The sequence below is a fragment of the Alternaria postmessia genome (genome assembly GCF_024291825.1).
Source record: "Alternaria postmessia strain BMP 2775 chromosome Unknown scaffold_14, whole genome shotgun sequence".
Classification (NCBI taxonomy): domain Eukaryota; kingdom Fungi; phylum Ascomycota; class Dothideomycetes; order Pleosporales; family Pleosporaceae; genus Alternaria; species Alternaria postmessia.
Genome location: NW_026260087.1, coordinates 169810 through 188031, shown reverse-complemented (window position 1 = coordinate 188031; position 18222 = coordinate 169810). Strand labels below are relative to the sequence as shown.

At 51.6% G+C, this 18222-nt stretch overlaps 8 protein-coding genes across 8 annotated transcripts; 4 read left to right on the top strand and 4 right to left on the bottom strand.

Moving 5' to 3' along the window:
- Positions 1-2746: 2746 nt before the first annotated feature.
- On the top strand, positions 2747-4007 carry J4E82_003286 (uncharacterized protein; the record flags this gene model as incomplete). Its single annotated transcript, XM_051729575.1, has 5 exons — positions 2747-2857; positions 2944-3075; positions 3128-3213; positions 3282-3718; positions 3778-4007. The coding sequence occupies 5 exons, from the start codon at positions 2747-2749 to the stop codon at positions 4005-4007; spliced, it is 996 nt and encodes a 331-aa protein (XP_051590609.1).
- A 348-nt stretch (positions 4008-4355) lies between these two features.
- On the bottom strand, positions 4356-4952 carry J4E82_003285 (uncharacterized protein; the record flags this gene model as incomplete). The annotated part of the gene is made up of 2 exons (XM_051729574.1): positions 4356-4751; positions 4815-4952. 2 exons carry the CDS (start codon positions 4950-4952, stop codon positions 4356-4358), a joined length of 534 nt encoding a protein of 177 aa, XP_051590608.1.
- A 293-nt stretch (positions 4953-5245) lies between these two features.
- On the top strand, positions 5246-6683 carry J4E82_003284 (uncharacterized protein; the record flags this gene model as incomplete). The annotated part of the gene is made up of 3 exons (XM_051729573.1): positions 5246-5414; positions 5465-5689; positions 5740-6683. The coding sequence occupies 3 exons, from the start codon at positions 5246-5248 to the stop codon at positions 6681-6683; spliced, it is 1338 nt and encodes a 445-aa protein (XP_051590607.1).
- A 404-nt stretch (positions 6684-7087) lies between these two features.
- J4E82_003283 (uncharacterized protein) lies at positions 7088-8168 on the top strand (the record flags this gene model as incomplete). The annotated part of the gene is made up of 2 exons (XM_051729572.1): positions 7088-7642; positions 7731-8168. 2 exons carry the CDS (start codon positions 7088-7090, stop codon positions 8166-8168), a joined length of 993 nt encoding a protein of 330 aa, XP_051590606.1.
- A 146-nt stretch (positions 8169-8314) lies between these two features.
- On the bottom strand, positions 8315-9812 carry J4E82_003282 (uncharacterized protein; the record flags this gene model as incomplete). Its single annotated transcript, XM_051729571.1, has 3 exons — positions 8315-8468; positions 8529-9387; positions 9446-9812. The coding sequence occupies 3 exons, from the start codon at positions 9810-9812 to the stop codon at positions 8315-8317; spliced, it is 1380 nt and encodes a 459-aa protein (XP_051590605.1).
- A 638-nt stretch (positions 9813-10450) lies between these two features.
- On the bottom strand, positions 10451-11145 carry J4E82_003281 (uncharacterized protein; the record flags this gene model as incomplete). The annotated part of the gene is made up of 2 exons (XM_051729570.1): positions 10451-11013; positions 11097-11145. The coding sequence occupies 2 exons, from the start codon at positions 11143-11145 to the stop codon at positions 10451-10453; spliced, it is 612 nt and encodes a 203-aa protein (XP_051590604.1).
- A 540-nt stretch (positions 11146-11685) lies between these two features.
- Positions 11686-14233, bottom strand: J4E82_003280 (DNA replication licensing factor MCM7; the record flags this gene model as incomplete). Its single annotated transcript, XM_051729569.1, has 3 exons — positions 11686-11775; positions 11832-14134; positions 14185-14233. The coding sequence occupies 3 exons, from the start codon at positions 14231-14233 to the stop codon at positions 11686-11688; spliced, it is 2442 nt and encodes an 813-aa protein (XP_051590603.1).
- Positions 14234-14526: 293 nt separating this feature from the next.
- On the top strand, positions 14527-18201 carry J4E82_003279 (uncharacterized protein; the record flags this gene model as incomplete). The annotated part of the gene is made up of 1 exon (XM_051729568.1): positions 14527-18201. One exon carries the CDS (start codon positions 14527-14529, stop codon positions 18199-18201), a length of 3675 nt encoding a protein of 1224 aa, XP_051590602.1.
- Positions 18202-18222: the final 21 nt, after the last annotated feature.

The following is an 18222-nucleotide window of genomic DNA, read 5'->3' as shown; positions in this document are numbered from 1 at the left end:
ATACTATGTGGGCTCTTGGGTATGAGAGCGATATCACTTGCATAACGCGTAATGACGGTTCAGATGGAGCTCCGCTCGCATGGTAGTAGAAGCCCTGGTTTGTATACATTAAATGCCATATATGTATTCTCTTATCTTGCTCGCTTTGGGTCCTTCGTAGGTAGCCGACGCGGCGGCAGCTCTTCATCATTAATCTGCTCGAAATCTATCCTCGTTTCCATGGTCTTTGTAATACGGCCATCTATAAGGATTGACTCCTCGCTCGTGTTGCCTCTTCCTCCACACAAGGCTTTGTGTTTTACCGGTGTACTACGCCCACCATACGTGAGGAGCTCGATTTGGCCGTTGGATCTTGTACGACTCCGTGAGTTCCGGTTGTTAGAGGCTGATTGACTGCCTATGGTACGCAGATAGCCGCTCCCATACGCCTCCGGCTGGCTGAAAGAAAGCGGCGTGTTCCTGAGAAGCGGTCGTATGGCTGGGGCCGAGGCGGATATGATCGCTACGTTCACTTCGATCTGTGACAAAAGGAGGATCTGCAAGGCGATTAGTATCCGGCAAAATGAATGTTCCCCTGCAGGACGACTTACGAAGATTGAGTCATACGATATATCTTTCGTAACATTGTACAACCAAAGCGCATATATCCTTACGATTGAAGCAATAACAGCTAGACCGCCAATCATGAAAACACCAAGTAGTGCCCATCTTCTCCTCGGATCTAGTTGCAGACTGCAAAAAGCTTTCAATGGCAGGAGAAAGATCGTGATATCTGTGAGAACATTTATGGCTCCAAGTGCAAAATAGGTAGCTCGCAGGTTATTGCAACCTTTGGGAAATGTCGGTGACCACGCTTGCGAAGGGTTGGGCCTGCACTCGAAAGCCTGATGAGGTTAATCACTATAATATCACTGCAAGCCGGAAGAATGTAACAGAATTCTTACGTTGACAAAAAGAACCACGATCGTGTAGACTGTGACAAATGCAGCTACAGACCACACTTTATATCGGAATTCTACCAGCTCAAAAATGCGATGGTACAGCGCTAATATGCTAGCCTTGACGAGGAACAGCGCCAAAGGATATACCAACTGGTAGAAATAGAAGTGCTTGAGAGTTGGAATCCTCATTGAAGGTACATCCAAGTACTTCAAATGTTGTCTATCACTGTCAGCCACAATTTCGACCTCCGTGAGATTCGCCATTCTTGCATACCCTGTACCCCAGCTGATATGATATCCATTCATGATCGCCATGCCAATCGTGACAAAAAGTGCAGCAACCATGAAGTAGTCGTCGAGTCCAACATTGCGGACGCGATAGAAACGACAGTAGAGCCTACATGGCCATCAATAAAGTGTACATCGACTCTCCGTATTTATCACAGGTACTTACCTGAGAGCCACCACAACAGTCGAAAGCAGGATGAGAATTCCAGTGGTGATCAAGAACATAGGCTGCCTAGATTCATGATCTGCACTGAAATTGGGCCCGATCATGGCCACATAGAGCAGGAAAAAGCGTTCGAACTTGAGACGGGTGACATCAACTAGAGTATGGTCGAGAGCCAGTAGGCCCTCAGCCGCACACGTCAGTAGGATGCCTTGTTATACATATATACAGAAATCACGTTGCACGCATTGCAATATGGCTCGTGGCTCATCAGGAACAGTCGTCTCCAGTTCTGTCGCAGTTGTCGGCCAACGCATATGTTTTAACCACCGGCGAATATCAGAGAGGATCTGAATCCATGTCTATACGTCGGGTTCAGGGCCCGCATCGCTAATGGGCTATTAGAGGTGAGTACACCGTTCACGAAGTAACAACATCTAGAATGGGAATGTGTAACCATTCTGTGGTCGAATCATCGTGTTTGTGCATGTCAGTATGTCGCGTATTGAGGACCTATCCCGAGAAACCATGACCACCCGCTGCAGCCGAGCAATCTTACCATCCCTGCTAGTGGAGTAACCGCATCTACGCCCGGCAGGCGGCAACAATTTCCCAATCGACACATTCGCAAACGGAGTGGCAAGCCATGTTCGAGTGAGCCTCCGGGAGCCGCGGACCTCTCGTCCCGCACCGTAAAGTTCCTGGGACGGGCGAGCCTCAAAAGCGTAGGCAAGATTGGGACTGGGCGCAGGATACAAGTATCCGTAGATGGGTCGTATTGCATGAAAGTATCTGTCGGTGTACTCGGCCAAGGATTGAAGATTGGGAAGTGAAACGAGAATACCTAGTTAGCAACAATGCACATGTAGAGTGTGACGAGATTACGCTTCTTAAAGCGAGAATAAGGTCTGGTCCCTTCCAGAATAGTTGGCGATTTGAGTTCATATGGCCAGGTAGCTTACAGACTTAGAGGGTAGATCAGGGCCACCGTGGTGTTCGCAATACTGGTCTGACACGCAACAGGGATAGATTGTCGGCAAACATATCTGCCATACTCAACAATGGTTCCAATGCAGCCGCGGGTAAAGGTCCAGAAAGATATTAGAACGATCTGACCGCAAATCTCGAGATCGGCTGTCGGCAGCCAGCTCGCACAGCTTTCTTATAAAACATACAAACAGTGTCGGTCACTAAAACCCATCAGCTACTTCAGGTGCCTACTTGGCTGTGGGTGTACTGGAAAGCTCTTCAATACGGCGCAGCACCTAAAACGATTCTCTTCTCGAAGGATTGGCACGTGTGACAACGACTATCGTCATCCACGTTTCATCCTCCAAGCGTCTGCTCGATCAATATGCGTCTTCTCGAACTCCTCCCTGTCGGCCTGAGCTTGGCACAATGGTCAACAGCTGCAGCCTTGCCTTCATCCACAGGGTTGGAAACATGCAAAAACCCACCTAAAAGGGTAGAGTGGTGAGATGACCCACCACCGTCCAACTCTGAACGCATCGCTGAAGGCTAGAACATAGGAGACAGCTATCAGTGCCACAGAAGAAATCATACATCGATGCGGTCCTGTGCTTGTCGCATACGGAGGCCAAATCTGGTCTCTCAGGCACCGTGAACCGATTCGATGATCACCAAGCCGTCCATATGCTACAAAAGCCTCAGATCCACTGGGTGGTATGTTAAGCCCTCTTCTTTCAACCTCTTTTTCGCAACCTTACACTCTTAGGGACATTTTCTCTTGTGGCACCGTTACTTCGTTGCAACCTACGAAAAGGCCTTGAGAGACGAATGCGGATACACCGGAGGCCAGCCGTAAGTTGTCCCCGTTGACAGAATATCTTCTCTCAATATAAATTGTTTCTGAACTAATCTGTACGCAGATACTGGGACTGGTCCCTGGATGCTGAACCTCGGAATGAAAACTCTACCCATGCCTTTGAGTCTGACATCTTTGACCCTGAGACAGGATTCGGTGGCAACGGCTATCCTGTCCAAGCTACGCCGGAACAGAACCGCTTAAACATTACAGGCAATACTGGTGGAGGCTGTGTGATGAACGGGCCATTCGCCCCTCCTCACTTTGCCGTGAATGTGCCCACTCCGCATTGCTTGAAACGTGACTTTGTTCCATGGATCATCAACAGGTTTGCAGATCGTAATCTGGTCGAAGAAGTCCTGGCACAGCCCGATTACACCAGTCTTGCAAGAACAGTTGAGAAGAAGCAAAGCTTCGATCCCCCAAACATTCATGCCAGCGGTCACTTCGGTGTTGGTGGCATCCTAGGGACCATGGGAAACGCAGCGGAGAGCCCTGGTGGTAAGCAGTTGCTTCCCATCCTCTCTGGTGTCGCTAGAAAACTGACTGATACATGGCAGATCCACTCTTCTATCTTCATCATGGAAACATTGACCGCATCTTTTGGGAATGGCAACAGAAGGATCTCGAGACACGTCTGAACCAAGTCGGTGGTCCCATTACACCCTTTGATTACAGTGGTAAGAATGTTACATTGGACTTCACCATCAACATTGGGGCGCTAGCAGGCGATGCCACGCTCAAGGATTTGCTGGATACCGAAGGCGGAACGCTTTGCTACACTTATTAGATGCCTTTGATAAAATTTCTGATAAGCTTCCGATTGTGGTAGACATCTTCTGACCCTGTGCATTGGTATATTGTGGTTCTCCGTAAACGTCCGTCGTCTCGCTGCAGTCTCCTAAGCAGGTAGACATCGGTCTCGCTGGAAGAGTCCTTGATACTGCATCGAAGCTGTTAACATGTGCACAAAGTACAGACAATCCTTCAGCTACGCATGTCTGAGAAGACTGAGAATGGCATCTCTCCAATCTTTCTTTTATAACATATCGGCAGAGAGCCAGTCTCTGCGTGCAAATCGGGCGTCGGCGGTTCGCTTTCGATGTGTCTGAAGGGTAACCAAATACCTATAGCCACCCTATAGCGTATTGATCTCAGCTTCCCGAGCCTCCTTCTCAGCCAGTTTGGTGGCCTTCGCTGACCGCTCTTCCCTCAACGTGGTAAACACCCAGAACCATGCCGAAACCTCCATAAATCCCCATGTGAAGATGAAGCTGTTGTTCAGACTGGCACCGGTGCTCATCCTGAAGTCGACGCCCCTAGGAGCGAACATGCCTCCTTCCTTGAACATGTACGAGTATGCAGTGATACCAAAGAGAAAGAGGAGACGCATAGGTGCTTGTAGGCCCCAGAAATGGTCGAAAACGTCTTCGTGAAGAGAGAGGGCGGTTAGGTCGGAGAGGCCGATGAAGGCGAAGAGGACGGCTATGAAGGCCGTTGCTGCGGAGGTTTTGTTGAAGTCGCGGGGTGTTGGCTGACAGCTGTTAGCAATTTCAGGGAAAACATGAGTGTGCGGAGAGGGAACAGGAGTGCGCACAAGTTGCATTGATTCTCCTAGCAGGAGAACGACCCCTTGGTTTGATATCAGGGCGGGATTCTTGAGCAGGACGACTGCGAGTGTGAGGTGGAACAGTGCGATACTGCGTATCATGGTGTTTGCTGATATTATCGCCATGTCTGTGGATTGTGAGGTGAAGTATAATTCGAGAAACTGGCGATGTGCTTTGAGACGGTTGTGGCTCTGACGATGTTTTCAGCGTTCGCGTCGCGTGGTGTTTCCGGACCAAACCCCTAACTCCGTCCGCGTCTCGTGCCAAGACCTACATCTACCTCAATGATACGGCCTCCCCTGCGCCATGTTTCTTTTTCCATCTCTGACCTCCAGTATTGATTATGGAGAAGATAAGAGACCTCCCCGTCAGCGAGAAGCACGCGCATGCACAGCGTCGTCCGTCTTCGAGACGGCGCATGTGCGGCGCTGATGACGTTATCTTCTTCGTAGTCCTCTTCCTTATCGCGTCGACCATATGGTTCTCGGAAGTCCGGACGTTGTTTTCAGGCCAAAAGCACGCATGTGGAAAGCCATTGACAGTTGAAGAAAGAGCTGTAAAGATCCTGCAGGAAAACCCACTTATTGGTCAGCTGTATGAATGTGATATCAAGGGCCGAATGCTGACTACCTAAGAGATGGCCATAATGACCTTATGATCTTCATTCGAGGCACATACAAGAATCACATCTACAACGAGTCCGGCAGCGACTTTGCAGACAAGTTCGAGAATGGCGGACTAGCGCAACACGTCGATATCCCTCGCCTTCAAAAGGGGCTACAAGGCGGTGCATTCTGGAGCGCATTTTGGCTCTGCCCACTGGGTGATGAGACGAACTTTGCGGATGATAGATACTATGACAGTAAGCTAGTACGAAACAACGTCCAGCGAGTATGCTGCTAATATATATAGTCGTCAAGGCAACGCTGGGTCAACTGGATCTGTTTAACCGCCTAGGCCAAAACTACCCAAAGTACTTCACTCCATCTAGGAACAGCGCAGAGGCTATCAAAGCTTTCGAAAGCGGCAATTTCATTGCCCCAGCAGCTATTGAAGGCCTGCACCAGATCGGCAACTCAGTCTCTACATTACGACTCTACTATCAGCTTGGAGTCAGATATGCGACTTTGACATGGAACTGCCACAACAAATATGCCGATGCAGCAATTGAGACTGGCTCCGACTTCAGCGCGCATATCGCGAAACCGTACTGGAAGGGTCTTAGCCCAGCTGGTCGCGACCTCGTAAAAGAGATGAATCGCCTGGGAATGTTGGTGGATCTTGCGCACGTGAGTCAAGATACTATGCGCGATGTCCTTGTAGGCCGAGGCGACGGGAATTGGACTGGTAGCATCGCACCCCCAATCTTTAGTCACAGCTCTGCACACGCAATCTGTCCACATCCTCGAAACGTCCCGGATGACATACTTCAGCTCGTGAAGCAGCGCAATTCTGTTGTCATGGTCAATTTCAACCCAGACTTCGTGTCCTGTAAAGCTTCTGGGACACCGAACTCATTCCCAGAGTTTGTTCCAGAGAACAATACCTTGGCGCATGTGGTGCGCCACATTAGGCACATTGGAGAATTGATTGGCTATGATCACGTTGGCATCGGCACAGATTACGACGGCATTGAAAAGACACCGAAGGGATTAGAAGATGTATCCAAGTTCCCCGATCTCATCGCCGAACTGTTGAGACAAGGAATCAGCGATGAGGATGCTGCAAAGATTGCAGGAGGCAACCTGCTTCGGGTCTGGGGTGAGGCTGATAAAGTAGCAAAGGAATTGCAGAAGACGACGCTGCCGTTGGAGGACGATGTGCAGAATCAGTGGGCATATCAGCAGATGTTTTGAGCACTCGATTTATCTAGTGCATGATCCGAGTCAAAGCCATGATATATCATGTATCCAACTAAACACGACAATAAAAGTCTCCGTAACATCGCAGTTGGGTTGGTGCTGTAAGCACGTATTCGCATGGTGAGGCGAACTGTGAGTGGCTGAGCTCCACCATACATCACACCACTTCTCTGCAGCCCAGGCCTTGGCGACGAACCACAACTTGCGACTACGGGCTCACGTACAAATAGGTACATTCAACACCGGATGATCAGATTGCGTTCCCATTTCCTTCTTATAGTCGAACGTCTACGACCCTCGCACTTTTACGTTTCTCACTACGTTACCTCTCGCAACATCAATCCACGTACTCATCTAACCCTACTCACATCTAAAATAAAAACAGAGTAGCAGCATACATGGCATCTCCCAAGCTAAAAACCACAATCGCAATCCTCGGTTGCGGAGATGTCGGCTCCACTCTAGCCTACACCCTCATCCTCCAACCCATCTGCTCAGAAGTAATCCTCGTGGATCTCAAAGCCTCCCTGCTAGAAGCTCAAGTCCGCGACTTGAACGACGCAACCTACCGTGGCGGCAGTGGCGTGAAAGTCCGAGCAGGCACTCACAAGGACGCTGGCCAAGCTGACATCGTCGTCATAACCGCGGGCGCGAAACAAAAGACTGGAGAATCACGTTTATCACTGCTTTCCAGAAACTTACATATCCTGGAAAGTATCTTTGGGGCCATGGCTCCGATCAGCCCGCATACGATTTTGCTACTGGTGGCGAATCCAGTGGATATCTTGACATATTTTGCAAGGAGGTTGTCTGGATTACCCGAGAACCAGGTGTTGGGGACAGGGACGAGTTTGGATTCTGCGCGGTTGAGGGGTGTTTTGGCAGAGAAGGCGGAGGTAGCACCGAACAGCATTGACGCGTATGTGCTTGGGGAGCATGGAGACAGCCAGTTTGTAAGTGTTCTTTACCCCTCTTTGCGGCGAAGAAAGGACTCAATCGAGGAAGACGTCCAGGTTATGTATATGCTAATGCAAGAGACAGATCGCCTGGTCAAGTGCTACAATCGGCACAACACCGCTCGCGCTTGCTCTCCCGCCAAACACATTGACTTCAGAATTCAAAAGCCAAATCTCGTCTCATACCCGAGGAGCAGCTGGTGCCATTATTGCGGCCAAAGGTTGTACTGCATATGGCATCGGAAACATTGCGGCTAGTATCTGCAAGTATATCCTATTCGACTCACGCTCTGTTCGACCATTGTCCTTCTACCAACCTGAGTTGGGCTGCTGTTTGTCGATGCCGGCAGTGGTAGGTCGGAAGGGTATCATCAAGGCGATGCCGATTCAGCTTGATGAGGAGGAGAGGGCGCAGTTGGACGCCTGTGCCAAGGGACTCAGGGGCGTGATAGAGGGGGCAGAAAAGGAGTTGAGCGCTGATCGTGAGTTGGAGAAGGCGTTAGCAAGTGACAAAGGAGCTTGAGAGACAGCTTGTTTAAAAGAGCTGCTGTATAGTGTATGAGAGATATGTATTACTTATAACATAGCTACTGATTAGGTCTCTTGAGAAGATACAATACACCATGGCCCTGACGACTTATATACACAAAAGTCACCCTTCGACCCCCATTACTCCACTGCCAACTTGATCTTCACAATCAATCCAAAAATACTTCCGACCTCGTATGATGCACGAACCGCTACTTTCCTGCTGTACATATCGACGTACGCTGTTCTAGTCCTCTTGACTGGATCGCGTACTGATAGAATGGTGACATTGCGGCTAGTGAAATACGCAGTAGTATAGTGTTCGTTGGACATGTAGATGGGGTAAATTACTTACATCTCCGTTACATATTTAGCGAAGAAGGCACGGATGGCTTTATCATCCACATCAGCAGCCAGGTTAGAGACGATCAGACGGGTTTTAAGGCGCTTGTTCTCCTCAATTGCACGGTATCTCTTCTCCTCCTCCAGAACATACTTTATAGTCGCTTCAAGCTTTTCGTTCTCCCTTTCGAGCATCGTTTCTTTTTCTCTCTGAGTCTCCTGTTCGCCTATGCCGTCACTGAAGGGCTGTGTGCACCCGACCTGGACATCCTTGCACTCAGCATCCCCAGGCTCCAATATCAAGGAAGCAGCAGGTGGTGTGTCGTCTGGCTGAAGATTTTCAACCGCGTGCTCTTGAGGGTTCGATCTCATGCTATTGACGGGTGTGTCCCTAGTGGTACGCTGGAAGTCTCGAGAGGTTGTATCCCATGGTGGCGAAAATACAGTCGCTAGCTCTTCACGGAGAGCCTTGAGGTCGTTGTCTTTATCCTCGGTGTGGCTTGCATTAGAGAATTGCTCGTCAAGCTCACCAAACGTGGATTCGATACTTTCAAAAACCTTGTTCTCATTACCGTCGATGCCCAGACGCCTAGCCAAGATCGATAAGGCGTCTGCCTCATCTATGCTGGGGCTTGTAGGTATGCCTTTCGGATCGTTGACGTGCTCAACGGCGGTACCCTTCATCAACGATGAGACACATTTCGTGTCTACCCGGGTGTTCTCTTGGCCATAGCTGTCGTCAAGCTCCTCATTCACATCACGACCGGAATGTTCTGGGCTCGACGATTCCAGCTCAGCGAGCATCATCCTGGGATTCTCGGCATACTCCGGTACGTCACAGCCACGGAGACTGGTCTGTGTCCCCGACACATCTACTTGCGAGTCAATGAAATTGGACTGGATGTAATGACAGGATACGTATATGCTCACCCGACTGTCCCTCATTAGTGCCAGCCGTCATCGAATTGATCCCGACAATATCTTTATTGCTTTGTTTGACTTGTTCAAGATCGATATGATCGTCACCGCAAGCGTTAACTTCTGATAGCTCTGATTCAGCGGCGACAAGAGGCTTGCTCACAGGCCTGAATGTTGTTGAAATGGGCACTGGTCTCGACAGCCTTTGCTGCAGGTTCTGATCACGTCGCTGGCTTGCTTTGAGAAGAACGTCAGTGATGCTGGCGAATTGTTTACTGAGTAGACCATTGGCTGAGATCGCAGTGCTTTGGTCTCGTCGTATCATTCCGTTTGCTTTCTGTTTGCGTTCGTAAGCGGTGGATGCCTCGCGCTGCGGCATTGTTGGTTATTGCGACTGCTTTCCCTTGTATGACGTGTCGATGTTCAGCAGTAGCGATCGTCTCCGGCTCGGCCTATGCTTACTCGTGAACGGTGAGAAGGAATGATTGCAACTGTATGGCAGTCGATTAGATGAGTAACGCTAGCAGCCCGTTGGTGTGCCCCGATCAAGCTGGCTCGTCGCCGATTATCGAGGAAAGAGGTTCTGGTCGATGTAGAGATGCAGATGAGCTCGACTGGAGAGGTCGAGACCGGCAGATGTGAGCTGCTGTTGCTGGTTGAGGTGTACCAAACAGGAAGGCGCTACGTGGTAACAGCAAACAGAGAGCTTTTTGGATAACAAGGAAACATGAGAATCGTACGAGTGAGAAGAGTGGCCGTTCATACTGATCACTAAGAAATCAAGAGCCACAATCGAGATGGATACTGAGCACAGAGACCCATGTATGTCATAAGTACTTGTTACACGCCTCATTGTTCCTACAAAACTTGTTCGGCATACTAACAAATAAATCCCAGCCCTTTATCATTGCACAAGACAAAAGAGGAATAAGAACTGGAAGCCTACTCGACCTAAACCCAATGCTTTGGAAAGCGCATCCGCTACCCATCAGCCCACTCCATCGGAGGAGTGATGATCTACTGCTTCTTCTTCCCCGCGCCCTTCTTCTCCTCAGCCTGACGCTCGAATTCTTCAATCTCCTTCTCTTCGGCCCTCTTGGCATACCATTGCCCAGCCTGCAGCACCAGCACACCCACCAACACGAGCGCCAGAATCGTGTTACTAGCCGCAAAGACCCTCAACGTGTCCTCCCTCGAGATGTAATCGCCCATATCCTCGTCTGTAATCTCCCCCGGGGCCGCTTTGTTCACGTCTCCGTAGATGCCTGCCGTCACGACCCTGAAACCCTTGACGATGTTGGTGAGGTACACGGTGATACCAGCCATGTAGAGAACAAGCGACGCGCCATCGAAGAGCATGTTGGCCTGGTTTGGCTTGAAGAGCTTGATAAGAAAGCCGAGGAGACCGGTGCCGATGGCTAGGTTGAGGATGCGCGACACGATGGGAGGAGAGGCATAGAGGAACTGGATGTGCGATTCAAGAATGTCGAAGTAGGTCGCTCGGTCGGCAGGCACAGTCCACAAGACATTGTAGTCATAAGGTAGTTGCGCAAACATGATTCCGAGGAAAAAACATGTTGCTGCGAGCTCGTCAGCAGGTGCATTCGGGGCGCAATTGAACGTTGTGGAAGTGGGCTGAGGCAGCATGGAGGGGTCTACTTACGTCCCACAACCATGAATTGCGCAAAGTTGTTTGCTGCGCCTTGAGCCATGTTTGAGAATGCTGGAGAAGGCGAATCTGTATGAATTTGCGATTGACGGGAAGATCGCAGGGAGATGCGAACAGCTGGCGCAAGCTTATCTGTCGGTTTCTGCCGCGTCGCGAGATTCGCTGTTGGAAGTAACCTCTTTAAGAAGGTAGGACCGTGGACGAGGCTTGTAGCGAAATCTCACCACATGAGTAATCAGAGAAAACGTGAGTTGTTGTGAGAGAGGGTACAGTGAAACAGGGCTGGGGGACTTGAGCTCTCCCACTTTTCGGTAGCGACCCCGCGAGGGTTCACCACGCACCGATGATGCTTGCTTGCAGACGGCTGCCTTGGCATGTGACAGCGACCCTGGCGCACGCGACATTCAGTAGACAACAATCAAAGAAGCATTGGTTCGTCGTTGCTTCATTGGAATTTCTATGCGAAGCTACAAACAGCTGCAAGCAAAGTAGACGCGCGCTCAACGTCGTTCGGATATCCAACGCCTTGGTACGCCGTAAACAGACACTACTACATCCAATGCCAACATTCCAATCCCATGCTCTAGAAGTCGTTATCAGCATCCATATCCTCATCCTCCAACCCAGCCTCGATAAAGACAAGCCTTGTGCCTTCTCCAGTTGTTTGCCAGACCTATCAAGAAGCATTAGTACGGTGAGCCTCCTAGAACATTGGACAGTGATACTTACGTCGAGCAAGGAATATTCGTCGATAGCTTGTTCAAACTGATCGGCTGTGAAGCCCTTGGCCAAAACCCTTTCCCTGACCCTGCGGAGATCAAGTTCACCCCTTGTGCCATCACCAACAGCAGCAGCACCGCTAGCCTCCATGGACTTGATGAGGTGGTAGATCTTACTGCTCGGCGTATGATCGATTCCGCGGTTCTCATCGGCATACAGACTGGCCTTGCTGACTTCGGTAAGGCGAAGAGCTTCGTCAACGTCCTCCGAAATGACTTGTTCGGCGAATCGTAGACGTGCCAGAGCCTGTGCAAGACGAAGTACACCAAGCAGCGTACGCGGCGAAGTGTGGGTAAAGGCCTTCTTGTTGCCGTCGTCGCGCTTCTGCTGTTGACGCATGCGGACGTAGGCGCCGACCATGTAGTCTGATACCTCCTTTGGCACGGTTGGTCGGTATGATCGTGCGCGAGCAACCCATTGTCGTACTTCGGCAGGGCTGAAGATAATGCCACCAGGGGCCTCGGGATGAGCATTATGCATGTGCACGTGAGTGACGTGACGAGCCAGCTCTTCGTCAGAGTCTCGCGCAGGGGTATCGAGGATAAGGAACAAGACATCGAAACGAGATAGGAGCGCAGCAGGGAGGTTGATGTTCTCGATTGGCGAGAGGCGAGGATTGTAGCGGCCGTATAGGGGGTTAGCAGCCGCGAGAATCGACGTGCGAGCGTTCAAAGTGGTTGTAATGCCAGCCTTGCTGATAGAGATTGTTTGCTGTTCCATGACTTCGTGGATGGCTGTTCGGTCGCTGTCATCCATCTTGTCAAACTCATCAATGCAGCACATGCCGTTGTCAGCTAGCACAAGAGCTCCTCCTTCAAGGACCATTTCATCTGTGACTGGGTCGCGCATGACGGCGGCGGTAAGACCAACACCACTGCTACCACGACCAGTCGTGTAGACACCACGGGGTGCTACTTTGGTAATGTACTTAAGCAATTGGGATTTGGCCACACCAGGGTCACCCATCAAGCAGACGTTGATGTCACCACGGATTCGCATACCGTCGCCGACCTCCTTTGTGACACCACCAATGAGCTGGAGGAGAAGGGCTTTCTTGACGTCGACGTGACCGAAAATTTCAGGCGCGATAGATCGCGACAGGTACTCGTACAGCTGACCAGTCCTTTCGAGTTCGTTCATCCTCCGCAGAGTTGGCTGGGCAAGCACAATGTCGTCGTAGGCCTTCTTGTGTTGCATGACATATTGGGCTTCGAGGTATGTGTCGGTGAGGAGACCGGCTCGGATTGCCTTGAAGCCAGTGTAGGGTGTGGGGAGGAAGATACCAGCACAGTCAATGACATCGCCGGGGTTGATCTGTCTGACGAGTGCGCCATGACAGTGGATAGTCAGCTGTCTAGGAATATGGCCAACAGGAACTTGATCGGCCATCTCTTGGATCTTGACTTCTTGGAATGGAAGGAACTTGGAGGCGCGGGTCGAGAGGAAGAGCTGGCCCTTGGTCTTGTTGCTCTTGCAATCGTCGGACGGGCACTCAACGAGAGGGGTGAATTGCTTGGTCGTCACGGGCTGGAAAACCTCGCTTCCACAGCGGTCGCAGGAGTAGGCATTGACCTGTACGGCAGGCTTGACGTCCGACACCCTGGTTGCAATACCGCGAACTGTGATGAGGTGACCCAGGTGCTCTCCGCGAACATTGCGGACCGCTAGCGCCTTTGTGCTGCGCTGGCTGCTGGAACCAGACGGTATCCTGGGCCTGAAGTTGAGGGTGTATCGCCTGGTCAATGCAGGAGGAAACATGGTTTCTGGCGCAGCCTGTGAATTGTCGTCGACTCCCTGCATCTCCTGCTGTCTTTCGTTGCGCTTGGAGCGCTGCGTCATAATCACGTCCAAGACATCGTCTTTAAAGTCGAGTTCCCTGGTCGGTTGAGGCAGGCACTTGTCGACGGCTCGCGAGAAGATCTCGATGTAGTGGTGGGCATTGCGCTCGATGGACTCGACCAGCCTGTAGTTGTGCTCGTCGTCTGATGTCGCCTTCTCGTATGCTTCGACGTCGTTGAGGTCTATTTGGATCTCGTCGCGCACGCGATTCGCTACGTCTTGCAGTTGGTCCATGTACTTGAGCTTCGACTTGCTGCGGGATTGCGCCCCATTTCCGTTTGGCGCGGGATCGTCCGAGTCGTCCACCATATCGTATTCCTCTTCGCCATGGCCATTGATGTTCAGGCCCTCGAGCTGGTCCGCAGCATCTGTCGAGGCGGATTTGTAGTTTTTGAGAAAGTCAACAAAGGCAGCTGTTGGCTGTTAGCTGGGGGTTGTCGGTGTCCTGCCCGTGCCCGCTTACCCTCCTGCTCGTCATAGTTGACGGGCGCACTCGTGGTAAGGAGCGCCATTCTGTCTGGGGTTGGTGTGAAAGTACGTGTCTGGGCGTGGTGCAGTGATGCAGCGGGGAGGGATGCGCGGTAGCAAAATTGGGGCTGGTCGCGTTGCAGCTCCAGTCGCGTCTACCCGCGTTTCCAGGGCAGTCGAGCGATTGGACCGCCGCTTTCTGCCACCGCTTTAGGCCATCGGCGCCGACGAACACCCCAACCTCGGTCCGCATGCGAGCATCGGGAGCTTGAGGTATGCGCCATGCGATTGCAGCTGCAGCAGTACCAACTTCCTTCACTCCTCGACTCTCGCCATCATGCCGCCCAAGAAGCCTGCCGGCAACGTTGTCCAGGCTGAGGTTGCCCTGCAACAGTCGCTCAAGAATTGCCTTGTCAACCTCCCGTCCTCGCTCGTCTCCGTACTCGTGAATGCGAACACGGTCGCCCAGAATGTTGTCGTCGAGCTCACATACCGCCAACCTCCACCACCGGGTGCCTCGGACAATAGGAATACCGCGCCCAAGTCGGTTTTCGTGGGATGGACGGGCATGCAGAGCAAGCGCAGGATTGCGCCTGTAGTCGGGCGAGACGGCCTGAGAGGCAGTCCAGCAGTCAGCCAACAAGACCTGCCAGCTGTGGAGGTGGATGCCACCTTCGCCAGACTGATCGGCCTGCAAGAGGGGCAGAAGGTAGGAATAATACTACACGTGGATCCTCCACAGGCGCATACCATCAACATCGAGCCCTTGACCCCCGTGGACTGGGAGATGATCGAGCTGCATGCCCAATTCTTGGAATTGAACTTCCTCTCTCAGATACGCGCACTCCCGAACCCCCAGGCTGGAGCGCCCCATCCTCTTACGCTGCATCTATCCCCTACAACGACCGCAAACATAACCGTCACTTCCATCGCTCCTGCACCGGCCAACACATCCCTCTTCGTCAAGATCTCGCCTGACGCCGAGGTCATTGTCGCGCCTAAGACAAGACAAAAGGAGAGGAGCTCAACCCGGGAAAGCAGGAGCGTGGGCGCTGCCTCGAGAAAGAGCGGAAAGAGCACTGCGAGTACAGTCCGCCGGCGCAGTGGCCGCGAGGACGCTGCAAGCAAGGGGGTCATCTTCTTGCGCGGACTCGATCGCAGTGTGGCACAAGAGTGGTTCGATGAAGAAGAAGACATAGACGCTGGAGGGCTGAGAGTGTGGGTGGACAAGGATGTACTACTCACCAAGGCTCTCAGAGGCGCCAACTGGGTCTCTGTGTCAATCATCAAGCCCGCAGGACTACAAGAGCCAGTCGACATGTCCAAGGAGCAGGAGCAGGAGAAGCCTGCGACACGCGTCGTTGCTAAGATCATGGCATGGGAAGACGCGCCAGACAGTCGGCATGTAGCCCTTTCAACTGACCTCTGCAAGGTCCTGGGTTTCGAGAACTTTGTCGGCGGTCTCGTCCGACTCGAAGGCGCTCCAGCTCAAACTCCCAAACCGCCAGCGATCAAGCCAACGAAGGAGTCTAGAGAACCCATTGTCAAGTCCATCAAGGTCATCCCCTTCTCCACTGTTGCATCACAAGTCAATGCCTCGTTAAAGTTTGGTGGCGAGTCTAAGCAAGATCAAGAGAAAGCGATAGAAAAGATCAAAACAATATACGGGAAGAAGAATGGACTCCTTGACGGGCCAGTCACGGATGGGATGATACTGCCTGCGCCTAAGGACTCCGAGCTCAGCTGGCAAGGAGGCATTGTAAGGTTTGAACCACTAGCACCGACAACTGGAGTCTCATGGGTGCTTTTCCCTGAAAGGAAACCACCGCTTGAGATTGGTCAGGAAGTGTCAATGCCAACAAGCTGGGCTAAAGGCTGGCAGCAAGGTGATCCGCTTCCACAGACGCCCGCAAATCTGGTTGGCATAGATCCTCTTATCCAGCAACTTCGATCACATCTAACGCACAATTCTTCCGTTCTACTCACTGGTGGTTTGGGAGCAGGAAAGTCGGAATGTGCGCAGCTACTTGCCCACCAACTTCGGACTGAATATCTTTTCAACACCATATATTTCCCCTGTCGCAAACTTGTAACGGATGAGACACGAGTTGCAACTATCAAAGAGACTTTGAACAGACTGTTTGCTTCAGCATCATGGGGCGCAAGAGGGGGTGGAAATGCTGTGGTCATTCTGGATGACCTGGACAAGCTATGTCCTGTAGAGACTGAGCTTCAAGTTGGCAACGACAACGGACGAAGTCGACATGTCAGCGAGTGTCTGATCAATATCGTCAGACAGTACTGTTCCATGGACTCTGGTGTAGTGCTGCTAGCAACTGCGCAAGGTAAAGAGTCCCTGAACAATGTCATCGTTGGTGGACATATCGTCCGCGAGATTGTCAGTCTCAAAGCGCCCAATAAAGACGGTAGAAGGAAGGTCCTTGAGATGCTCGCCTTCAAGGATGCTAAAGTGGAGCAATCCCAGGAACCAAATGGCCATGCTTTTCCACCATCACCATCAGAGAGCCGACCCAGTACCGCTCACCGCAGTCAACCTAGCATTGACAGCATACCACAGCAACCCTCTGACGATTACGCTTTCACCATCGATCCCACGATCGACTTTCTCGATCTCGCCGGCCAGACAGACGGATACATGCCCGGCGATCTTGTGTTACTCACATCGCGCGCCCGCAACGAAGCGTTGATTCGTTCAGTCACATCTACGTCCCCTACTGTGTCCCTCACACGAGAGGATTACAGTCAAGCTATTACCGGCTTCACCCCCGCCTCCTTGCGAAACGTCACATTACAATCTTCGACCACAAAATGGGATTCCATCGGTGGTCTGCACACAACGAGACAGGTTCTCATGGAAACCCTTCAATATCCTACAACCTACGCGCCCATTTTCGCAAAATGCCCACTACGTCTTCGATCAGGTTTACTCCTATATGGCTACCCCGGATGTGGCAAGACTCTCCTCGCATCTGCAGTAGCAGGTGAGTGCGGTCTAAACTTCATCTCGGTCAAAGGGCCAGAAATTCTCAACAAGTACATTGGTGCTTCCGAGAAGTCTGTACGCGATCTCTTCGAACGTGCGGAAGCAGCGCGACCCTGTGTTCTCTTCTTTGATGAGTTCGACAGTATCGCACCGAAGCGTGGACACGACTCAACAGGTGTAACGGACCGTGTTGTGAACCAGCTTCTCACCCAAATGGACGGAGCGGAAGGACTTTCGGGTGTCTACGTCTTGGCTGCTACGTCGCGGCCTGACTTGATTGATCCCGCGCTCCTTCGCCCGGGTCGTCTCGACAAATCCCTCTTGTGCGACATGCCGGACGTAGAAGAACGGATCGACATCCTGCGTGCAGTAACACGTAAACTGCACCTCGCGCCCAGTCTCCTAGGCGACGGCCACGAAGGCGAGAATCTGCGCGAAATAGCAATGAGAACAGAAGGCTATTCCGGTGCCGATCTCCAGGCGGTTGTATACAACGCGCAACTGGAAGCGATTCACGATGTACTCGGCGACGTAGATCCCTCGAAAATCGACCACAACAAGAAAGACGGAAGCAGCGGTACGGCAAATGGCAAGGGTATTCCTGACTTTTCTTACTTCCGCTATGGCGACGATCCTACATCTTCCAACTCCAACTCCGCCTTGGCTACATCTGCTCAGCTCACCGAACGTGCTATGATTGCTCAGAAGATATCTGCGCTGCAGGCTCTGCGCAAGAAACAGAAACAACTTCAGCGTTCCGATGGTTCATCACAGAAGGAAGATGAAGATAGAGCGAGTAAAGAAGAAGAGGAGGGGGATGAGAGAAAGGATCCAGAGATCCAGTGGAAACATATAGAGTCTTCCCTCTCTAGTGGACGGAGCAGTATCTCGGCGCAAGAGCGAATGCGTCTTGAGAGGATATACAGGGAGTTTGTTGATGGGAGGGACGGTGATTTGCCGAATGGACAGGGAGGGAATGAGATTGGGGGGAGGAGCAGTCTCATGTAATTTACGTGTGTAAACATTTTA